This window comes from Crotalus tigris, unplaced genomic scaffold (genome assembly GCF_016545835.1).
Source record: "Crotalus tigris isolate CLP2741 ecotype Arizona unplaced genomic scaffold, ASM1654583v1 scf7180000017735.2152567, whole genome shotgun sequence".
NCBI classification, from domain to species: Eukaryota; Metazoa; Chordata; class Lepidosauria; order Squamata; family Viperidae; genus Crotalus; species Crotalus tigris.
In genome coordinates, this window is record NW_024096601.1 from 1749744 (window position 1) to 1767738 (window position 17995).

Consider the following 17995-nt stretch of genomic DNA (forward strand, 5'->3'; position numbering starts at 1 on the left):
TTTGGTCACCATGATGTAAAAAAGATGTTGAGACTCTAGAAGGAGTACAGAGAAGAGCAACAAAGATGATTAGGGGACTGGAGGCTAAAACATATAAGGAACGGTTGCTGGAATTGGGTATGTCTACTTTAATGAAGAGAAGGACCAGGGGGGGGACATGATAGCAGTGTTCCAATATCTCAGGGGCTGCCACAAAGAAGAGGGAGTCAAGCTATTCTCCAAAGCACCTGAAGGCAGGGCAAGAAGCAACGGATGGAAATCAATCGAGGAGAGAAGCAACCTGGAACTAAGGAGAAACTTCCTGACAGCAAGAACAATTAACCAGTGGAACAACCTGCCTCCAGAAGTGGTGAATGCTCCAACACTGGAGGTTTTAAAGAAGAGACTGGACAGCCATTTGTCCGAAATGGTATAGGGTTTCCTGCCTCAGCAGGAGGTTGGACTAGATGACCTCCAAGGTCCCTTCCAACTTTATTACTACTACTACTACTATTATTATTACTACTACTACTTTAGTTCTCTCCAGCCAATTGTCATCTTTTAGAAGAAGTTACCATTGAAAGCACATCTACAAAGTAGAGGCAATAGGTGTTATGTAGACAATATTTACTGAGTTTCCTTGACCTGTAGTTCCATCACTGGAGGAATAATAAGTAGGAATAAATTGCCTCTTAATTTGGTTAAGTACTTAGGAAATTGAGTCATAATGGCACTCTTTATAACAGGATGCTGTCTTCTTCTTTGGGCAGAAAACAAGACCACTCAAACATGTGTGGCACAAAGGTAATTTTCACCACTTGGATGGGACTTCGACCAGGGCCTTCCACCCCCGAACTGGATTACCTCTCCTTTCAAGTCCAGTAAGTCAAAATTTTTTCAGCCTGGCTTCATCTTTTCTTTATTTTCCAGGTTTTTCAATACCAGTCCGTAAATGCTTTATGCAACTAACTTTGTTATTGGATCTAGATATTGCATTTTTTGTTCATTTTTCATTTTTTTTATAAAGAAAACCCAGATTTGGCACTATAGAAAGAATGCAGGCAATGTACCAGGGGGGTGGTTCAAATATTTGCCGCTTTTTACACATATAAAGAAAACAACCATTAGTTCTGGGGGGGGGGGAAGCTTAGTTTGATCATTGTTTTGAATGTTGATGTCAAAATGACATTCCCATAAAGTTAGAAGTACTTTTGTCAAGCTCTTTACTGCCCCACCTCCACAGAAAGCAAGATTCCTTCAGGGGTTCTTTATCAAGATGTATTGAAAGAGGATAGGTTTACATAAATCTCAGGGATTAGATTAGTTTCCCCTTTAGAATTCAGCTTATATTCCAGGTCCTTAAGGTAGAAACGTCACTATCTTACTCATGGATCCTGGACGAAATGACAAAGTAGTGGTTCTCTTCAATGAGAAGATAAGATAACCTTTATTGTCATTTTTTTATTGTGGGCACAACGGCACACATCAAAAATGAAATTTAGTTGCCTGCTCTCAAAGTGAAACACATACATGACACACACCTAAAACATACTATGTACAACATATGTATAGACCCACACCCCTACATATACGTAGCAAATAAATATTAAATGCTGTCCATCTTGAATATATAATGGAAGGAAGAGGCATGAGAGTTCACAAGGTTAATGCTGTATGGAATGAAACTGTGGCTGAATCTGGATGTTCTGCTACGGATACCACGGAGCCCCCCTTCCAGAAGGTAAAAAGGAAAACAAATCGTGAAGAGGATGTGTAGTGTCCCAGATAGTCTTGCAGACCCTGCTCAAGCAGCGCTTCTGTGCTATGTCCTGGATGGGAGGGAGGGAGTTGCCAATGATCTTTTCGGCCATTCTCACCACTCTCTGCACCGCCTTCCTGTCTGAAGCAGGGATGCTTCCAAACCAGACTGGTTCTAAATGTACTGCGACAACTGTGGATATTCTGTTAGCATTATACATAGAAGAGTTTGTGCTTTCTGGCCATTGCATGCCACTGTTCTTCATAATTCCACTCAGATTCCTTTTTAAATTAGTTTACATTTGCACAATGCATTAGTGTCATTCATTAAACTTAGTGCTGTACACACTGAAGTGGAAATACATTGGTATATTTCTGGATATGCATGGCTTATGTACTGTATATTGATTCCAATTAAAGAAGTCACTGCATTATAACAAATGTATCTCTCTTATCAAATCATGATGGTAGTAACAGTGGTGGTAATGAAGCAATCTAATGTATTTAGCCTTTATCTTTTGAAAGCTCCAGTTCTGGTATCTGGGATAAATGCCTCATCCAGCCAATTGGCTTTAGTCTCATTGTTTAATATTAATTATTATCATAAATATTGTATGCGCTAAAATTTCAGACTCTGTCTTGGAATACAAAAACATAACTGTGTTTCTGTCTTTGCAGGTTCCTGAAAGAAAAACACAGACAGGATGCTTTGATCTTGATGCATCATTGTTGCATCTGAAATGTCTGTCATCCAAAAGGTATTTTTTGGAATATGTTTTCTAACCTTTGTGTATTCTAAAATATGCTTTGAAGAAAATGAATATTTTGGAAAAAGATGAATGAATTGAAGCAATTCAGTAAAGGAGTAAAGACAGTGAATATTGGCATAGTGTGTTCAATAAAATATGACCCACAACTTTATTCTAGATGTTTGTTTATGAAAACCATATCATATTGTAGTCCCTAATAATGCATGGTTACACATAGTTCTAAAATAGTATTTTCCAAACTTGGCTACTATAAGATATATGGGCCTCAACTCCCAGAAGTCCCATGTTGGCTGGAAACTTCTGGGAGTTGTAGTTTACACATCTTAAAGTTGCCAAGTCCAAAAAATACTATTTTAGAACTATGTGTGATCATGCATTATCAGAAACTACAATATGATCTGGTTTTCGTAAACAAATATCCCATATGTTGTAGTACATTTTATTGAACACACTATCTTAAAGGGTTCACAAATATGTGAGTTTCTTGGATTCCTACACCATATTACATCGCAATGTAACAGCAGAAGAAATTGCTTCCATAACTTTTTAACGTACCATTGATAGAGGCTGCATTGCCCAGACTCCATAATTTGACTTGAGGTAATTATTATGTAACCAGTGAGACAAAGCAGACTTAGTTATGTCTGGTCTGAAGAGCTAAAGGCTCATGAAATGCTATGGAAAACTGGTAAATCTAATAGCTAGAAATTCCTAAGGATTGTAGAGATGGATGCCTTGTGTGTCACCAATGTGTCACCAATGCTAGCATTTTTTTCCTAAATACTATTTATGTGGTGAGTTCGTTTTCTTTTGAGATGGCCTTATCAGTATTATGGTATTGAAATTGTATACATTCCTTTAACTTCAAAGCCTAAGCATTTGAAGCCTGGAATAAGAATCTTAGACCTCTATTTTTTTGTTTTAAACTAGTCCACAACGATACATAAGCAAAGAGAACGATTCCGACATCCACGAGAAAGCACTCCTAAGCTCCAGTACACCCTCTGTTACAAGTCTTAGCCTTCTCGGAAACTTTGAGGTAACTTATACATTCCAAAACCTTTCTTTTTTGTCACTGACAAACTGACTGTTTTCTGTGTAACATATAAGACGAGCCAGTGGGTTTGCTTACGTGGAGAAGGTGTCAAGTTCAGGCAGTTGATCTTCAGTGAAAGGAATCCAGTACTACCAATAGCTTTTTCCTGAGAATTTTCAGAGACACTGCCAGTTGGATTGGCTAGCCCTGAGCCAGAAGAATGAAGTTCGTCTGGCTTAGCACTGGAAACTTCCTTTTGAACCATTATCCAGACCAGCGTTTCTCAACCAACTTTAAGCAGGCTGGCAGGGAATGTTTGGGGAACTGAAGACTTCTGTACTTCCCCAATTCTTTCAAGAGTTACCGTTGTTACTTCTCTCCATTTTCAAATATAAATCCAGACTCGATTCTTAGGATCGTATTTTCAGTTTTCAGACTTCTAGCAGCCATTTTAGTGGTTTGACCTCAGTGGATAGTTGGCTGCTTGATGGAGGGAAGGGAAGGGCATACTTTGACCAATAAAATCTAACTATCCACACATTGCATTTTTCAAGGCTGCCTTTGTCCTTTCAGGAATCTGTACTGAACTATCGTTTAGATAGGCTGGGTATTGTAGACGGCTTCACAGCTGAAGTGGGAGCAAGCGGACTTTTCTGTCCAACTCACATGACTCTTCCGGTTGAAGTTTCTTTTTACAGTGTTTCTGAGGACAACGCGCCCTCTCCGTATATGGTAAACATTTCAGCTTTCTGTATGTAGAAAATGCATGTTGTGTAGCGTTTAACATCTTAACAGAATAACAAAGTTGGAAGGGACCTTGGAGGTCTTCTAGTCTAACCCGCTGCTCAGGTACAAGCCCCCTTTCCCTTCTAAAAATCTTCCACGTGTTTCCACATGATCTTGAGAAAAGCTGCACTCGGCCTGAGCCAGATGTATGGTCCTTCTGATCCAATATTGCTGCATAGCTCCAATAAGACACGCTAGACCAGTGGTTCTCAACCTTCCTAATGCCGCGACCCCCAACCATGTGGTCGTAAGTCGAGGACTACCTGTATTTCCCTGCGGGCGGGGGCAGGAGGAGGGGCGGGGTTTGCTCGCTCTCATTCTCTCTCTCACTTTTTATTTTTCTCTCTCTGGCACACACGCTCCACCTCCTCTCCTGTGGCTGGAGCGCACGCCGGGCAGGCCGAAGGCGCACGCCTATAGAATAGACTTATTGAATAGAATATTGAATAGAATATTGGCTTTCGAACGCCAATAGAATAGACTCTCTTGAATAGAGTCTATTCTATTGGCTTTCAAAAGCCAATAGAATAAGAGGGAGTAGCACAGCTCATGAAAAAGAGGAAAAAAACAAAACAAAACAAAATGCCAGACTGCGTTTCACAAGGATTTTATGAGGAAAAACTCCAGGACTTTGGCGACCCCCGCGAAATGGTCGTTCGACCCCAAATGGGGTCGCGACCCGCAGGTTGAGAACCGCTGCGCTAGACTGCACGGCAACGCTTCTAATTGCCTTCTTGAATGTCTTAAGACTATGCAAAAATACTTATTAACAGTTTCTCTCGGGTATGAATTTGTGAATTCATTACTTTGATGTGCTAATTCTTATGTCCACATGCCTACTTGTCTTCTTATGCTTCTTACTTTCTTCTCCTTTCCCTCTCAGGGTGTAATCGCTTTAGAGTCCCTTGGTAAAAGGGGTTATCGGGTGCCTCCTTCAGGAACAATACAAGTGGTATGTACCATGTGGCAGATCATTACATTGAGTTTGTGGGCCATGGAGTCTTAACTCCTTGCTCAGTGCAGGAATCCACATTGAGGCATCTCAGGTGGAGGGCTGTCTAGTTTTTGCCTGAACACAGCTACTGAAGGGAGAGCACCAACTCTTTGTGTAAGTGGTTCCAGCACTTAAATTATTCATATCGTTAATATTCAGTTGGAATTTGCCTTCTTGTGACTGAAATCCAATTCCTTGCAAATTGCAGAGAGGGAAAACAAGTCTGGCACATTTTGTGGTTCTTTTAGGCAGTTGAAGATTTACGTCTGTCCCTCTTCCATCAACTTCACTTAAGGCTAAACAGATCCTTCAGTGTGTTTCTGATGCTCTGATCTTCATTACCTTCTTGATACCCTCCCGTTAATAAAACTATTTTAATGTGTTCATTTTTCATTAAATTTCTCATAAACAAAAATATTGAAAACTAGAGGGCCCCAGGGCAAATTCTTGTAACATTTCACATGATGCCACTGTCCAATTTGAGGAGGCGCCATTGATGAAATCTCTTTTGAGTCAGCTGTACATTCAGTTTTCACGCCCACACTTTAGTTTTCTAATCAGAAGATCATATAAATGATTTGGTAAGCCTTTATTTCATTGTAGAGCTAAACATTTGCTTATGAAAAAAAGCCTGACAAGGAGAGTGAAAATAATCTGATGCTGTGTTTCCTTGCTTTAGGTGAAGAAGTACATTCTGGCCATATAGAAGTCAATTTAGTTGAGAAATAGGGAGGCAATGTTTGTGAAGATACATGATTAATTGCAGAGGTCACATTGCTTTAGATCAGTGGTTCTCAACCTTTTTAATGCCGCGACCCCCAACCGGTTGTAAGTCGAGGACTACTCAACTGGTGCAGCACCGTTTGCAGAATGGGACTTTTGGCGGGCTCAGCAGGGCAGAGACAGCCTGGACAATTCCTTTTGGCTTTTGAAAGCCAAGAAAATTGGACTCTATTCAAGAGAGTCTATTCTATTGGCTTTCAAAAGCCAATAGAATAAAAGGGAGTAGCACAGCTAAGGAAAAAGGGGAAAAAAATGGCGGACTGCGTTGTTTGGCGACCCCCGTGAAATGGTCGTTCGATCCCAAATGGGGTCCCGACCCACAGGTTGAGAACCACTGCTTTAGATTAAGAGCAAGAAAAAAATTTACTCTTCATTATTTTTTCCCACTAAGAATAGGGTTCATTTCTGTGAAACTCAGAATCCTATTTAGTGGTAAAAGTCTAAATGCTCTTTTTGTTTTTACTGCAAATCGGCTAAAGATAAGTTCAAAGGAGGTGATTAGTTTCCTTCTGAAAAATTAAACCGTTTGCAAAATACAGTTTTTTCAGAGTGTGATTTCTAAGAATCAGTTTGACTAAGTTAAGGCAAAGGCTTTCAGCACATTTACATCAGTTAATTAACTCGTGAATGCAAGAGTGTCTATGTCACATTTACAACTGTATTGTGAAAGGCAGCAATATGCAGTTGTCGGGTGTCTATCTCCAGCATTTCATTTCCTTTTGAAACTCAGTCTTGTTATTCCCCCAACCATAGAGATGTCAGTCAGTCAATTTTGTTCAGCTGAAACTCCACAGATAATCTTTAGTTCATGAACTTTGGTGTTATATTATATTTAATAATTTTTAGGGAGCTTAGAAATGTATTGACTTTGCTGCAATAACACTACATTATTCCTAGCGCTCTAATCAAAATATTTAGTAATTCTTTGCAATACCATCCTAAAACAAAATTATATTACTACAAGAAATTATGATCAGAAAGGCATAAAACCAAATCTGGGCATTGAAATGAGGTGTTTTTCCCCCCTCTGTGTCAGAGGTTGCTAAACTAATTTTTAATTTGCAACAGTACTTGATAAAATTAAAACGTACCTAAGAGAAATGTTGACCAGTGGCTTTAAATAATAACCGCTTACTGTATTTGTCCAAACAGAGCACTGGAAGAGGGAATAACATGCTAAAATTAATTTTTGCAGCTTAAGAAACACCAATGAGAAAACTGAGCATTTGATGTTAGAGTAGGGTTGGCCAAAACCACAGTTTCCTCCATCCCAGCAACACTGGGTGAAAAAAAGTTTCCAGAGGAGATGCCATGGGTCCATCTTTCTTAAACATATTTGGTTCTTTTTATCTGCTTCAGTGATTTCCGTGAATTCGCACCATTCTCAAACACACGGCCATTCTTTTCCCCCCCTCTAGACCTTATTTAATCCTAACAAGACTGTGGTGAAGATGTTTGTGGTGATCTATGACTTACGAGAGATGCCTGCCAATCACCAGACATTCTTGCGGCAAAGAACTTTTTCTGTCCCTGTGAAGCGAGAAACAAGAAAAAGCATTCTTCAAGAAAACACTCGGCATATTGAAGAGAGACTATTACGCTACCTCATTCATCTGAGGTGAGACAGTGGCTGAGCAAACAAAGGCATAATCTCTGACATAACCTTGGGGGTCCAAGGGGCTGCAGTTGACCGGAGAGGGCTGTGCTGAGGATCCCAAATTATGCATGGCTAGCATGGGGCTCTTTCCCTTTTTAATGGCGATATACTTGCACGATGCTTTTCTCCAAATAGAAGAACCCTCTACCTTTAAGTAGCAACAGAGCATCTTTTGGAACAAGGCAGTGACTAGGAATGCTATAGCATTCACCTGTCAGTTAAAACACAGCTAAACAGCATCAATTTACTTTGACAGATTTTCTTTTCCTCCTCATTTGAACAGTTTGAATTAATTTGAAACTTCAAACTAAGAAACTCAAGTTTAGCAGCTGAAATCATAGACATACTCTCCAAAAGAAATTAAATTTTGGAACAGTCAACTATTTAATGGCTGCATCTCCTGGGAGGTGCTAATTTAGGATGTGTCACTCTTCGGTGGTGAACCTACCTTATGAAATGGTGGTCAGCAAAAACATTTGAACCAGACTAAAGTTGACATTTACTATTTATAAAAGTTGTCTTGCAAAACCCAAGAGGTCAATAATGCAGCTCTTTATGTGTACTTATTGGATCTCTTGAATGTCTAAACCAGTTTCTGTAAAATAAGCTAAATGCCCAAACATTAATTTATGGTATACTTGCATCTGGACTGAAAGTTCTTTAGAATTGCTACAGACAGTCCAGACAAAGAGCACGGTGCAGTAGAAAAAAATAAGGGACACTATTTCAAGATATAAACATTAAGAGTATGCAATGGTACTTTGCCTGAATATAACAAATATAGTTCCAAGGTTGCAATCACTTGTAAAATTTGTTCGTATTTCAAATAACTTGGAACGTTGGGAAGCAAACATCAAATAAATGAACTGAGAAACAATGAGTCACTTTTGGACTAGTTTACATTGTCATTATTGCAAACAGGAACTGCTGTTGGGATGCCAAAGAACTCATGAAACCTGACCATATTGACAGAACTGTAATATGAAATAAAAAATAAAAATGTTAAAAATGGCTGACTCTTGGGAGACCTTATAAGACGTTACTAATCACTAGATTTCTAGGCAGAAATACTGCTAAATCTTACTTAGCCTCATGTAGGACTTCAGTCTTGTGACAAATTGACTGTTATGTGATAATTTATCAGTTATCTATTCCTCTCCCAGGTTCCAGAGTTCCAAGTCTGGAAAGATCTACCTCTACAGAGATGTAAGACTTCTGTTTTCCCGAAAATCTATGGAAGTGGATAGTGGCGCTGCATATGAACTCAAATCTTACACTGAATCTCCAATGAATCCTCAGTTTTCACCCCGGTGTTAGCAAAACACAACCGTGAAACTATCCTCAATTACCAGATTATTATTCAAGACAAAACAATAAAATATCCTGTGCAAAACCTGAATTGCGGAGGTAGTGAGAAGGATGGTCAAATGGGAGTCAAAATCTCTTGGACCAGTTCAGAAAAGTTTTTAGAATGAGCTTTGTGTATTCTGAATAGACTGGAACACACTTAGTTGTAACCTTTTTATACTCGTTTTAAACCACTTCATTGGATGTGTTGCAATAGCAGATTCCCAAATTAGTTTAGTGTTTACACCTTATTTTATTTTTATTTTTGGGCTATTTAATATTTAATGTTCCTTTCACTTAAAAGTGATATTTGTCTTTACTGTTCTAATGTAGCACAAATCCGATGTAAAATCATACTACGTATTTTTGACATTAATATTGAAATCTTGAAATATATACAGAACCTTTACTTCGATGCGTGATGTGTTTTTCAGTGATTAACTCGCTTAGAATAAGGATGGGATTTGAACTTCCATTACATTAGCACACTATGCAAAGGATGTGGGGACAAGGAGAGGAGCCATGTATGTCTTTTCCATTGCTCATTTCTTTCCATGCTTAGTTTCCCTGATAAACAAAAAATCATACCAAAAGGAAAACATCTTGATTACTCATGATTCAACTCATAATTAGCACTTCCTTTCCTCTTAAAGATCTTTCTTCAAGCATTTCACTTCTGCATACCCACATTTGACATTACACTGCTGTCCCATACCTGACTTTTTCAGGCTATAGGGCTTTTTTTATTTTTTAAGATGTAAGGTGGAAAAGTCATATTTATATTGTAAACATATGTGAAAACAGCTATATTTGAATTCTGGTTTTATTTTGAGATAGTCTTTTATGCTTTTTTTTTGTTCCACGATTGGTTCTTGAAAGTTCTTTTATTGCAGTATGAAATAATTGCAAAAGAACTGCCCATGCCATGTGTTAGTACAGTTGCTGTAATGGAAGAATACTCGTGTTTCTCAACCTTAGCAATTTTAAGAAGAATAGACTTCAACTCCCAGAATTCCCCAGCAAGCCTTGATGGCTGGGGAATCCTGGGAGTTGAAGTCCACACATCCGCAAGTTGCCAAGGTTGAGAAACATTGCTTCAGAGTATTCTCTTAATGGTGGTTAGTATTTGAAAGAATTAGAATTAAGTAAAGCATTATTCTTCTATTGCTTATATTTCTCTTTTATTATTCAATCCCAAAATACAGTGTTAAGTAAAAAAAAAAACTTTGGTTCAGCAAAATGTTTATCTCAATAACTGATTCCCAACAAACTTAGTTCCTTTGCTGGTATGAAAAATAAAAAATAGTCTCTGGGAAAGATACTTTGTCTCTGTTCCATCCAAAGGTTTGGGTTTTTTTTCCCCTTGTTTAATTGGATATAAAATCTTTTTCCAAAAAGCATGTAAGGAAGGAAATTAGGCTTATTAACTCTACAAATCTTACCTTCCTACTAAGATAAAGAGAAATGCTTAATAAGAGTAATTAAATAATTACTGAAACTTTTATTTTCTTGGCATGCATATGAATACCACGCAAAACTAAATTTAAAACGTGTTTCCTGAAGGCCTCTAAGACACCAGAAGGGCAAAGATTTGGTGCCCTGAAATAAGTGCCTTAAGCCACTTTAGACACTATGGAAAGGGGAGTTATAAAAAGGCAAAAATACATGCTTCAGATCAAGTTGGAAGTCTCTGGGTACTGAAACTAGAAAGATGGCTTAGAAATTTGCTGTCGGTCAAATTCGCTCAGTCATTAAAAAAAAAAAAAGCTAACCGATGAGTAAGCCCAGAGAGAATTGCCTTAAAATTTAAGGCCATTTCTTAAATATGACGTAACTTTAGGTTAACCTAGAAGCGAGGCCAGTTAGCAATCCGGTTTATCCTTTGCAGGTTTCCCATGGTTTAAATCAGGGGTTCTCAACCTTGGCCACTTTAAGACTTGTGGACTTCAATTCCCAGAATTCCTCAGCCAGCAAAGCTGGCTGAGGAATTCTGGGAGTTGAAGTCCACAAGTCTTAAAGTTGCCAAGGTTGAGAACCTTAAGTTTCCAGAACCAAACCTTTCCAGGTATGCAGACCTAGATCCCACTGTCACGCCCACGAGGCCTTTCTGAAACCCACCCGGACCCATCTATCTACTCGTGAGGAAGCGCTACGAACTTGGCCAGAACGGCTCTACAGCCTGAAACGTCCCTTCTCCACCGGGAGAGTCAGGAACTTCAACTCCCAGAATGCCGCGGTAAATAACTCCTCGTGACGTAGACGGCGACGCACGCAGCTACGCGCCAAGCTCGCGCAGGAGCCAGTCGCCCTGCGCGTCTCTCCTGCGTGCTGGCTCGCGCCTTCGCTCTTAGGAGGCGTCCCGCGGCCAGAGAGAGGAAGTTTGGCCCGGTCGGCTCGCCGTCTTCACCGTCGGCCATCTTGTGAGCGGCTGTGCGCTGGGGAGGGTGGGGGGAAAAGGGAAACGCCAGGCGGTGCTTGGAGCTGCGCTTTCCAGCCGGCAGGCCTTTCTCGCCCGGGGAGGTAGCCCGGCTGTGTGGACGCCATGTCTGCGGAGAACCTGGAGCCCGCTTCGGCGGAGGAGCAGAAGGTGAGGAGGGGCGAGGGCGGGCTGCCGGAAGAGCAGCGGGCGGGAAGAGCTAGGCCTCCGCTCGGCGGAGGGGAAAACTTCCGGCGGGGCGAGGGAGGAACGGCCGTCTCCCCGGCTCTCTGCCGAGCGGGCTGGACGTGAGAGGGGGGGGCTCCCTCCGAGGCTCGAGAGGGAGGCCTACCTGGCAGGGTGCGTGGGTGGAAGCAACGCCCTTCCTGGCTCCCCTTCGCCCCGCCCCCCACCCCACGGGGGGGGGCTGCTGCTGCTGCAGGCACCCCTTCCTGCTCCCCCCCCACGGGGGTCCGCGAGGCGCGATTTCCCCCCCCCGCGAGAAAGTAGGGGAGGGGAGACACGCCCACGCGGCCAGGCAGCCTCTGCGGGTCCGACGCCCCCCGCCCCGCTTCCGCCTCCCCGCGAGGGTGGGATCGCTCCGAATTGGGCCCCCTCCCAGAGCGGGACGGGTCTCCGGAGGGGGGGGTCCCCGGTGGGCGTGCCCCCCTCGCCCTCCCCCCCCCTCCCGTGGCTGCGGGCGCCGGTGGCGTCTGATTGCAGCAGGCGAGGCGGGATTCTGACATCATCGGGCTCTAATGCGCAACCCCCCCCCCGAATAATAACAATTAAGGAGTAACGCTCAAGATACCAAGGGCTTCTGTGATGCAAGGTAGTCCGTCGATCCTGTCTCCGAAACTTGATCTAGAATAGATCTTTCTCTTCGGTCAGTGATTGAATTTGATAGCTTTAAAGCAGGGTTTCTCAACCTTGACCATTTTAAGGCATGTGGACTTCAACTCCCAGAATTCCACAGCCAGCAATGCCGGCTGTGGAATTCTGGGAGTTTATTTATTTATTTATGAGACTTATATACCGCTTTAAGTGCAAGCACTCTCTAAGGGGTGTACACCAGTAAGCAATGTATATATATATTTACATTGCCCCCAACAATCTGGGTCCTCGTTTTACCTACCCCGGAAGGATGGAAGGCTGAGTCAACCTTGAGCCGGTGAGATTTGAACCGCTGACCTGCTGAACGCAGTCAGCTAAAGTGGCCTGCAGGACTGCACTCTAACTGCTGCGCCACCTCAGCTCATTTGAAGTCCACATGCCTTAAAATTGTCAAGGTTGAGAAACACTGCTTTAAAAGGATGAAAGCCGGATTCAGAAGAGAGCGTCTGTATAGGACCATCACGTGTCCCAACGCTAAACTCTCCTGGGTCGTGTTTCAGACCGGTAAAGAAAGAGCAGAAAGCATCGAAAAATGGTTATTTCGTTCATGTTTGCCCTTAGGACCTTGACAAAAGTCGAAAGGGTTGGATTGTGGTGACTAGTAGTGCTGTCTTGTAAGTTAGGGATCTTGTAATACTGTTACCGGTTGGTTTACACCCGTAGCATCTTATACCTACGGTACTACAGTATTGCACAGTTATAGTTGGCAGTATATTCGAAGTATATGTTGAGCCATTGGTTTTTGGGTTTCTGTAAATTGCGAACCTAACCCTTTATATTATGTAGCCAAGAAACCATTATGAAGTGTGATTGGGTTATATACTTTTTAAACTGGGGATCACAATGTGAATTGTGAAATCACAGGACAGTATAATAGAATGCCAGTTTCTTACATTTTTAGGAAATGGAAGATAAGGTGGTTAGTCCTGAGAAGGCTGAAGAAGCGAAGTTGAAAGCAAGATATCCTCATCTGGGCCAAAAGCCTGGGGGCTCGGATTTTTTGAGGAAAAGACTTCAGAAAGGAGTGAGTTAAAAAGCTAACTTATCTAATAAAGGGAAATGTTTTAATTTGTCTTTGTTTGCTCTGAAACTAAAACCTATATCCTAGCAGAATAGCATACAGAATATTCAAACAATGCATTTAATTTATCTTCAAGGATACAAATGAATGCTGTAGATCCCTTTGTGGTACTTAATGCATTTTGTTCATAATGAATGCTTTCTTGGCCCGGGATTGCAATACTAAATACTCTATTCATTAATGTGAGCAGGATGTTGTAAGCAGTTCTAACTATCAAGTGATAACAAAAGTAGTGTTCTCCCTTTTAACCCATTTTGTCTCCATTGGATGAGTTTTTCCTGGTAAGGATCAACTTAAGCCTTTTATTCTGTATATGCGCCAATTTGATTCTGAAGCATGTATGTAATTCTTGAGGGAACTACGTTATATTTGCATTATATTTCACTTGATACATTTATCTTGCAGCAAAAGTACTTCGATTCTGGGGATTACAATATGGCGAAAGCAAAGATGAAGAACAAGCAGCTCCCTACTGCAGCTCCTGATAAGACTGAAGTCACAGGTGACCACATTCCTACTCCACAGGACCTTCCACAGCGGAAACCATCTCTTGTTGCTAGCAAGCTGGCTGGCTGACTAGGCTGGCAGAACTGCATGAATCTTCTTATTCCCTTAATCTTTCCTTAAGTTTTATTTCCTCACATTTTTGTTTCCACTAAGTCAGGGGTCTTCAACCTTGGCAACTTTAAGACTTGTGGACTTCAACTCCCAGAGTTGACGTCCACAAGTCTTAAAGTTGCCAGGGTTGAGGACCCCTGCAGTAAGTCATTGACTGACTGCTTAGCAGGTAGTGGTAGCGTGGGCTGCTATTGTAAGAGTCCATTTAAGAATTGCGTAATCCTTGGATGAGTTGAGAACAATGCACTGATTTTTTTTTTAAAAAAAGGACATGTTTTGTTAGAGCAATGTAATCTACTTGAAAAATGTACATATTACCCGTTTGCTAGTGTAGGGCTGGTTCCAGCAAGTGACAAAGCAAGTTTGAAAAATTTTAATGTTTTGGCGTTCCTTAGTTCACTTTAATTACAGTGTAATATGTTTGTATCAAATACAAGTTCCTTTTTTTTCTTGTGTTTTGGTTTTGTAAAGTAGAGGTTTTAGACAGTAAGTTCCTAGAAGGCAAAGCATGTATTAAAAATGATGGGGCTCTCACTAAATTTGTGTATCTACTCATGAACTTGAATGGCCTTAAACCTACTTCAGCTTTAACAATAGATTTTTACTTGAGCAATATTTGCTCATTTTGGTGTAATTCTTGTAAACTTTGTGCTTATTGACAACTGTCTGTTGAAGCTGGTATTCTTTTTGGTCCTGTAGTATAGAACACATTTTTAAAGTGGATGAAGTATGCATATGCATAGACTGCATTCACTTTTGTGCCATGTCTGTAAATAAGATAGTTTTGCACAATTTTTGCAAATATGTTAACTACACTTTTAAAAATGTGCCAACCAGAAGCACAAATTCTGTCTTGGAAAATCATCATACTTATTTGAATCAAAACCTCCTTAGCGAAAAGTAATAGACTTGTATGCTTAAAATCTGGAAAGTGTTGAAGCACTATGGATAAATTAGCTTTACCAATACATTTTCCCATTAATTGATTCAGTATAAATATTTCAGTATAAATATTTTCTCTATATATACAAAATAGTTTATCTGAAATATTCTATTTATTTCAAGGGACTAAATTTAAACACATTAAGCTTAAAAAAAATTAAACACATTTTAAATCACCCTACATAGGGACTTCTAGCACTATTGTATTTCTTCAGCACATTTGAAAATCTCTTTTTAAAATTAAATGCAAGAAGTTTAAAACATGAAATTATGGATATATCTGTGCTGCTACTGGAGGCCTCCAACATTATAAAAACAAAAGCATCTGCTATTTTAGGAGTAGTTAAAGAATACAAGCTCTTTTTAGATTAAGAAGTAAAGATGGTATTGGTTAGATTTGATATGTTCTAAAATTATGATGTTTTGTAAGATAAGAGTGCTTTGTCATTATATATTATAAATATGAAAGCAAAAGCAATCGTATCTTGGATATAATTGGCTATCTATACCACATATAAAAATTAACAACAAAATACTATTTTGTCTGTCTTAAAATCTCAGATTTACTTGACATTCTCACGCTGGAAGTTTTTTGTATAGTTTGAGAGATTTGACATTAGGCAATAGAAGTTGGATTTTTCCAAGAATAGTCTCTGAAAGTAATAAATTTCTGCTGAGCATCTTTTACAAATAAATTCAACATTCATACAAAGTAAAGAGTAAATCAACATTTTCGAAGGTATTGGACGTAGCCTTGCTACATCTCAAATTTTAAAAAGTTACTTTATACTGATCTGAATTATTGTTAGCTGCATGGGTGACATCTGGATACTTTGTAATTTCTAGTTTATTTGGGAGGGCTATTTCGTCACTTCTCCCCTAAAGCTATATTTTTTTTCTTTTGTCTGGGTAGTAATGACATGATATCTGTTCTTGCTATAATCTGCTTCAATTTTATGTCCCAGTTATATTGCAATTTGAATACTGTGAGAGTAAAATCGGCACCAGTAAAGATACTTTGTAGGGATAGAACTGAGAACCCAGTATCTGATTCAAAAATATGTAACATTTAATGGAAGCTGTTCCAACAAACGTTCAGTTTATTTTTTAAATAAGAGGTCGACCTTGTTGACTACCTTAAAATGATTTCCTAATAGATTGCTGCAGATTATAGTAAGGTGAATTTGTTTGCTAGGTAAGGAAGTATATAAACTATGTCAATCTAAACATTCCATTCTCCTGCTTACAAGTTATATTTTTGTATTGATATGACTGGGCAAATGTTAATGATACAAAAAAACATAAGCTGAGCAATTATAAGAGTTTATTCCAGTACCAGTCTGCTTTGATAATGAATCTCTGTCTCTAATAAACCTCAGCAACTGAAGATAGGTTGTTCTATATTAAGGATGCAAATAGTTTGATTAGTAATAATTTCTCAGAAGAGAGAATGGACATCTGAGCTGCAGCTTATTTCAACACGATAAAGCTGTTATGTTTGTATATAGACTGTATAATATGAGTTTTACCATTTGATACCTTTTTTTCAGAGATCTGCACTACAGCCTAACAATCTGCTTTAGGCAGTGATTAGTAATGCTCAAGGATGTCTGTACTCAAAATAGGTAACAGCTTCCCAACTCTTCCCCAGGAGTTCAGTAATTGTGTGTCAAATGATAAAATTTTTCCCGCTTCTGCTCCATCCACCGACTTTGCCCATTGTTACAAGAATCTGTGTGTGAACATGTGTATGCAGAGGCCACCTTAAAAAGTGCTCGGTCTGATAAGTTCTTTGATGCATTCCATAACCTGAGGCAATGAAGATTTCAGATGCTCCCTACAGCTTTCAATCTGTGTAATATGCATAATAAATACAATTAATTTGTTTTCACTGCTCTGTAGAAATTTTGTTTGGTGTTTTACTGAGTCACTCCATACCCACAATAACTGCCTTGACTAAAAGCATTGGTTTCCATGGAATTAATTTTGTATTAAGGAAAAAGCTTCTGTTTTCTAATATGTATTCAATATTAAACCTATAATGTTCCTGACTGTAACTCTATACTGTATACCTCAGTTCTTATTTTTCTAAAAATTGTATTAAATGTTATGATTTGATTTTAATACACCAATAGGCTTGTTTCTATGCAATTCATTTATGAAAATTGATTCTGAAAATTAATCCAAGAACCATCAGAATGGATTCTTCAGACAAATCCCTGAAGGAGCAGGAACTATGTAAATTCTTTAGTGTTCGGACTTCGTCTGATATTTTCTAATACAAAATTGCAGGTTCACCTTTGTTTTTGTCCGCTGTATACACTCTTTCTAGATATGATAGCACATTGGTATCTGGCGTATTTGTAATTTTGGTAAACTGTGAAGAAGCTGAATTGCTCCTGCATAACTAACCTTAGCTCTTTTAACTATTTGAATAGAAATACCTTCTACTTATTGATCAAACCAGAAAAATAGGGTCTATTCCAGTTGGTAAGAGATGATGGCAACACCATCCACCATCAGGGTAAAAAAAAAAAAATCAGCCTAATTATGCCTTGTGAAAAGGAAGAGGATGTCATAGACAACAGATAACACCAAACATCAGGAAGTGGTCACATTAGACTCCTACTTTTACTCTCAAAGGATGACTCAATGGGTCATAGGTGGTCTTGGAATTTATTTTGTGGGCCTCATTAAGAAATCTAATGGATGGACTTTGTGGAATAAAACTTAGTAGAAGCCCGATATTTTGTTGAGCACAAATTGGCCATGTGTACAAAACAGACTGGACTATCAAATTTACCACTCGTGTTTTAGCTTACTATACAGTATTACAAACCCAGCTTGTGTGGATATTGTACAAAAGCAAATAAATAAAATAAATGGACAGCGACAGCAGGTGGCAGCACTTATCCATGACTGATCTTGAAAAAG

The 17995-nt window shown here is 39.6% G+C and overlaps 2 protein-coding genes across 6 annotated transcripts in view; both read left to right on the forward strand.

The window, feature by feature from the left end:
- Positions 1 to 10427, forward strand: part of FAM214A (family with sequence similarity 214 member A) — a 28166-nt gene extending 17739 nt beyond the window's left edge. For 4 of the 5 annotated variants that reach the window (XM_039339581.1, XM_039339583.1, XM_039339585.1 and 1 more), the window contains 7 exons: positions 726 to 860; positions 2416 to 2495; positions 3438 to 3546; positions 4117 to 4275; positions 5213 to 5281; positions 7525 to 7724; positions 8927 to 10427. In XM_039339581.1, coding sequence (XP_039195515.1) covers positions 726 to 860; positions 2416 to 2495; positions 3438 to 3546; positions 4117 to 4275; positions 5213 to 5281; positions 7525 to 7724; positions 8927 to 9080 — 906 coding nt within the window. In that variant the 3' untranslated portion in view covers positions 9081 to 10427. The remainder of the gene's footprint in view (positions 1 to 725; positions 861 to 2415; positions 2496 to 3437; positions 3547 to 4116; positions 4276 to 5212; positions 5282 to 7524; positions 7725 to 8926) is intronic. The other variant, XM_039339584.1, reaches the window with a different exon arrangement.
- A 1112-nt stretch (positions 10428 to 11539) lies between these two features.
- ARPP19 (cAMP regulated phosphoprotein 19) lies at positions 11540 to 17193 on the forward strand. Its single transcript, XM_039339589.1, has 3 exons — positions 11540 to 11697; positions 13322 to 13444; positions 13907 to 17193. The coding sequence occupies exons 1-3, from the start codon at positions 11653 to 11655 to the stop codon at positions 14075 to 14077; spliced, it is 339 nt and encodes a 112-aa protein (XP_039195523.1). The 5' UTR covers positions 11540 to 11652; the 3' UTR covers positions 14078 to 17193.
- Positions 17194 to 17995: the final 802 nt, after the last annotated feature.

Excerpts from the sequence above, each read along its gene's own strand:
- ARPP19 (XM_039339589.1), top strand. The coding sequence starts at position 11,653 with ATGTCTGCGGAGAACCTGGAGCCCGCTTCGGCGGAGGAGCAGAAG. Across the intron at positions 11,698-13,321 it reads CTTCGGCGGAGGAGCAGAAG|GAAATGGAAGATAAGGTGGT; the intron begins GTGAGGAGGGGC and ends TTACATTTTTAG. Across the intron at positions 13,445-13,906 it reads GGAAAAGACTTCAGAAAGGA|CAAAAGTACTTCGATTCTGG; the intron begins GTGAGTTAAAAA and ends TTTATCTTGCAG.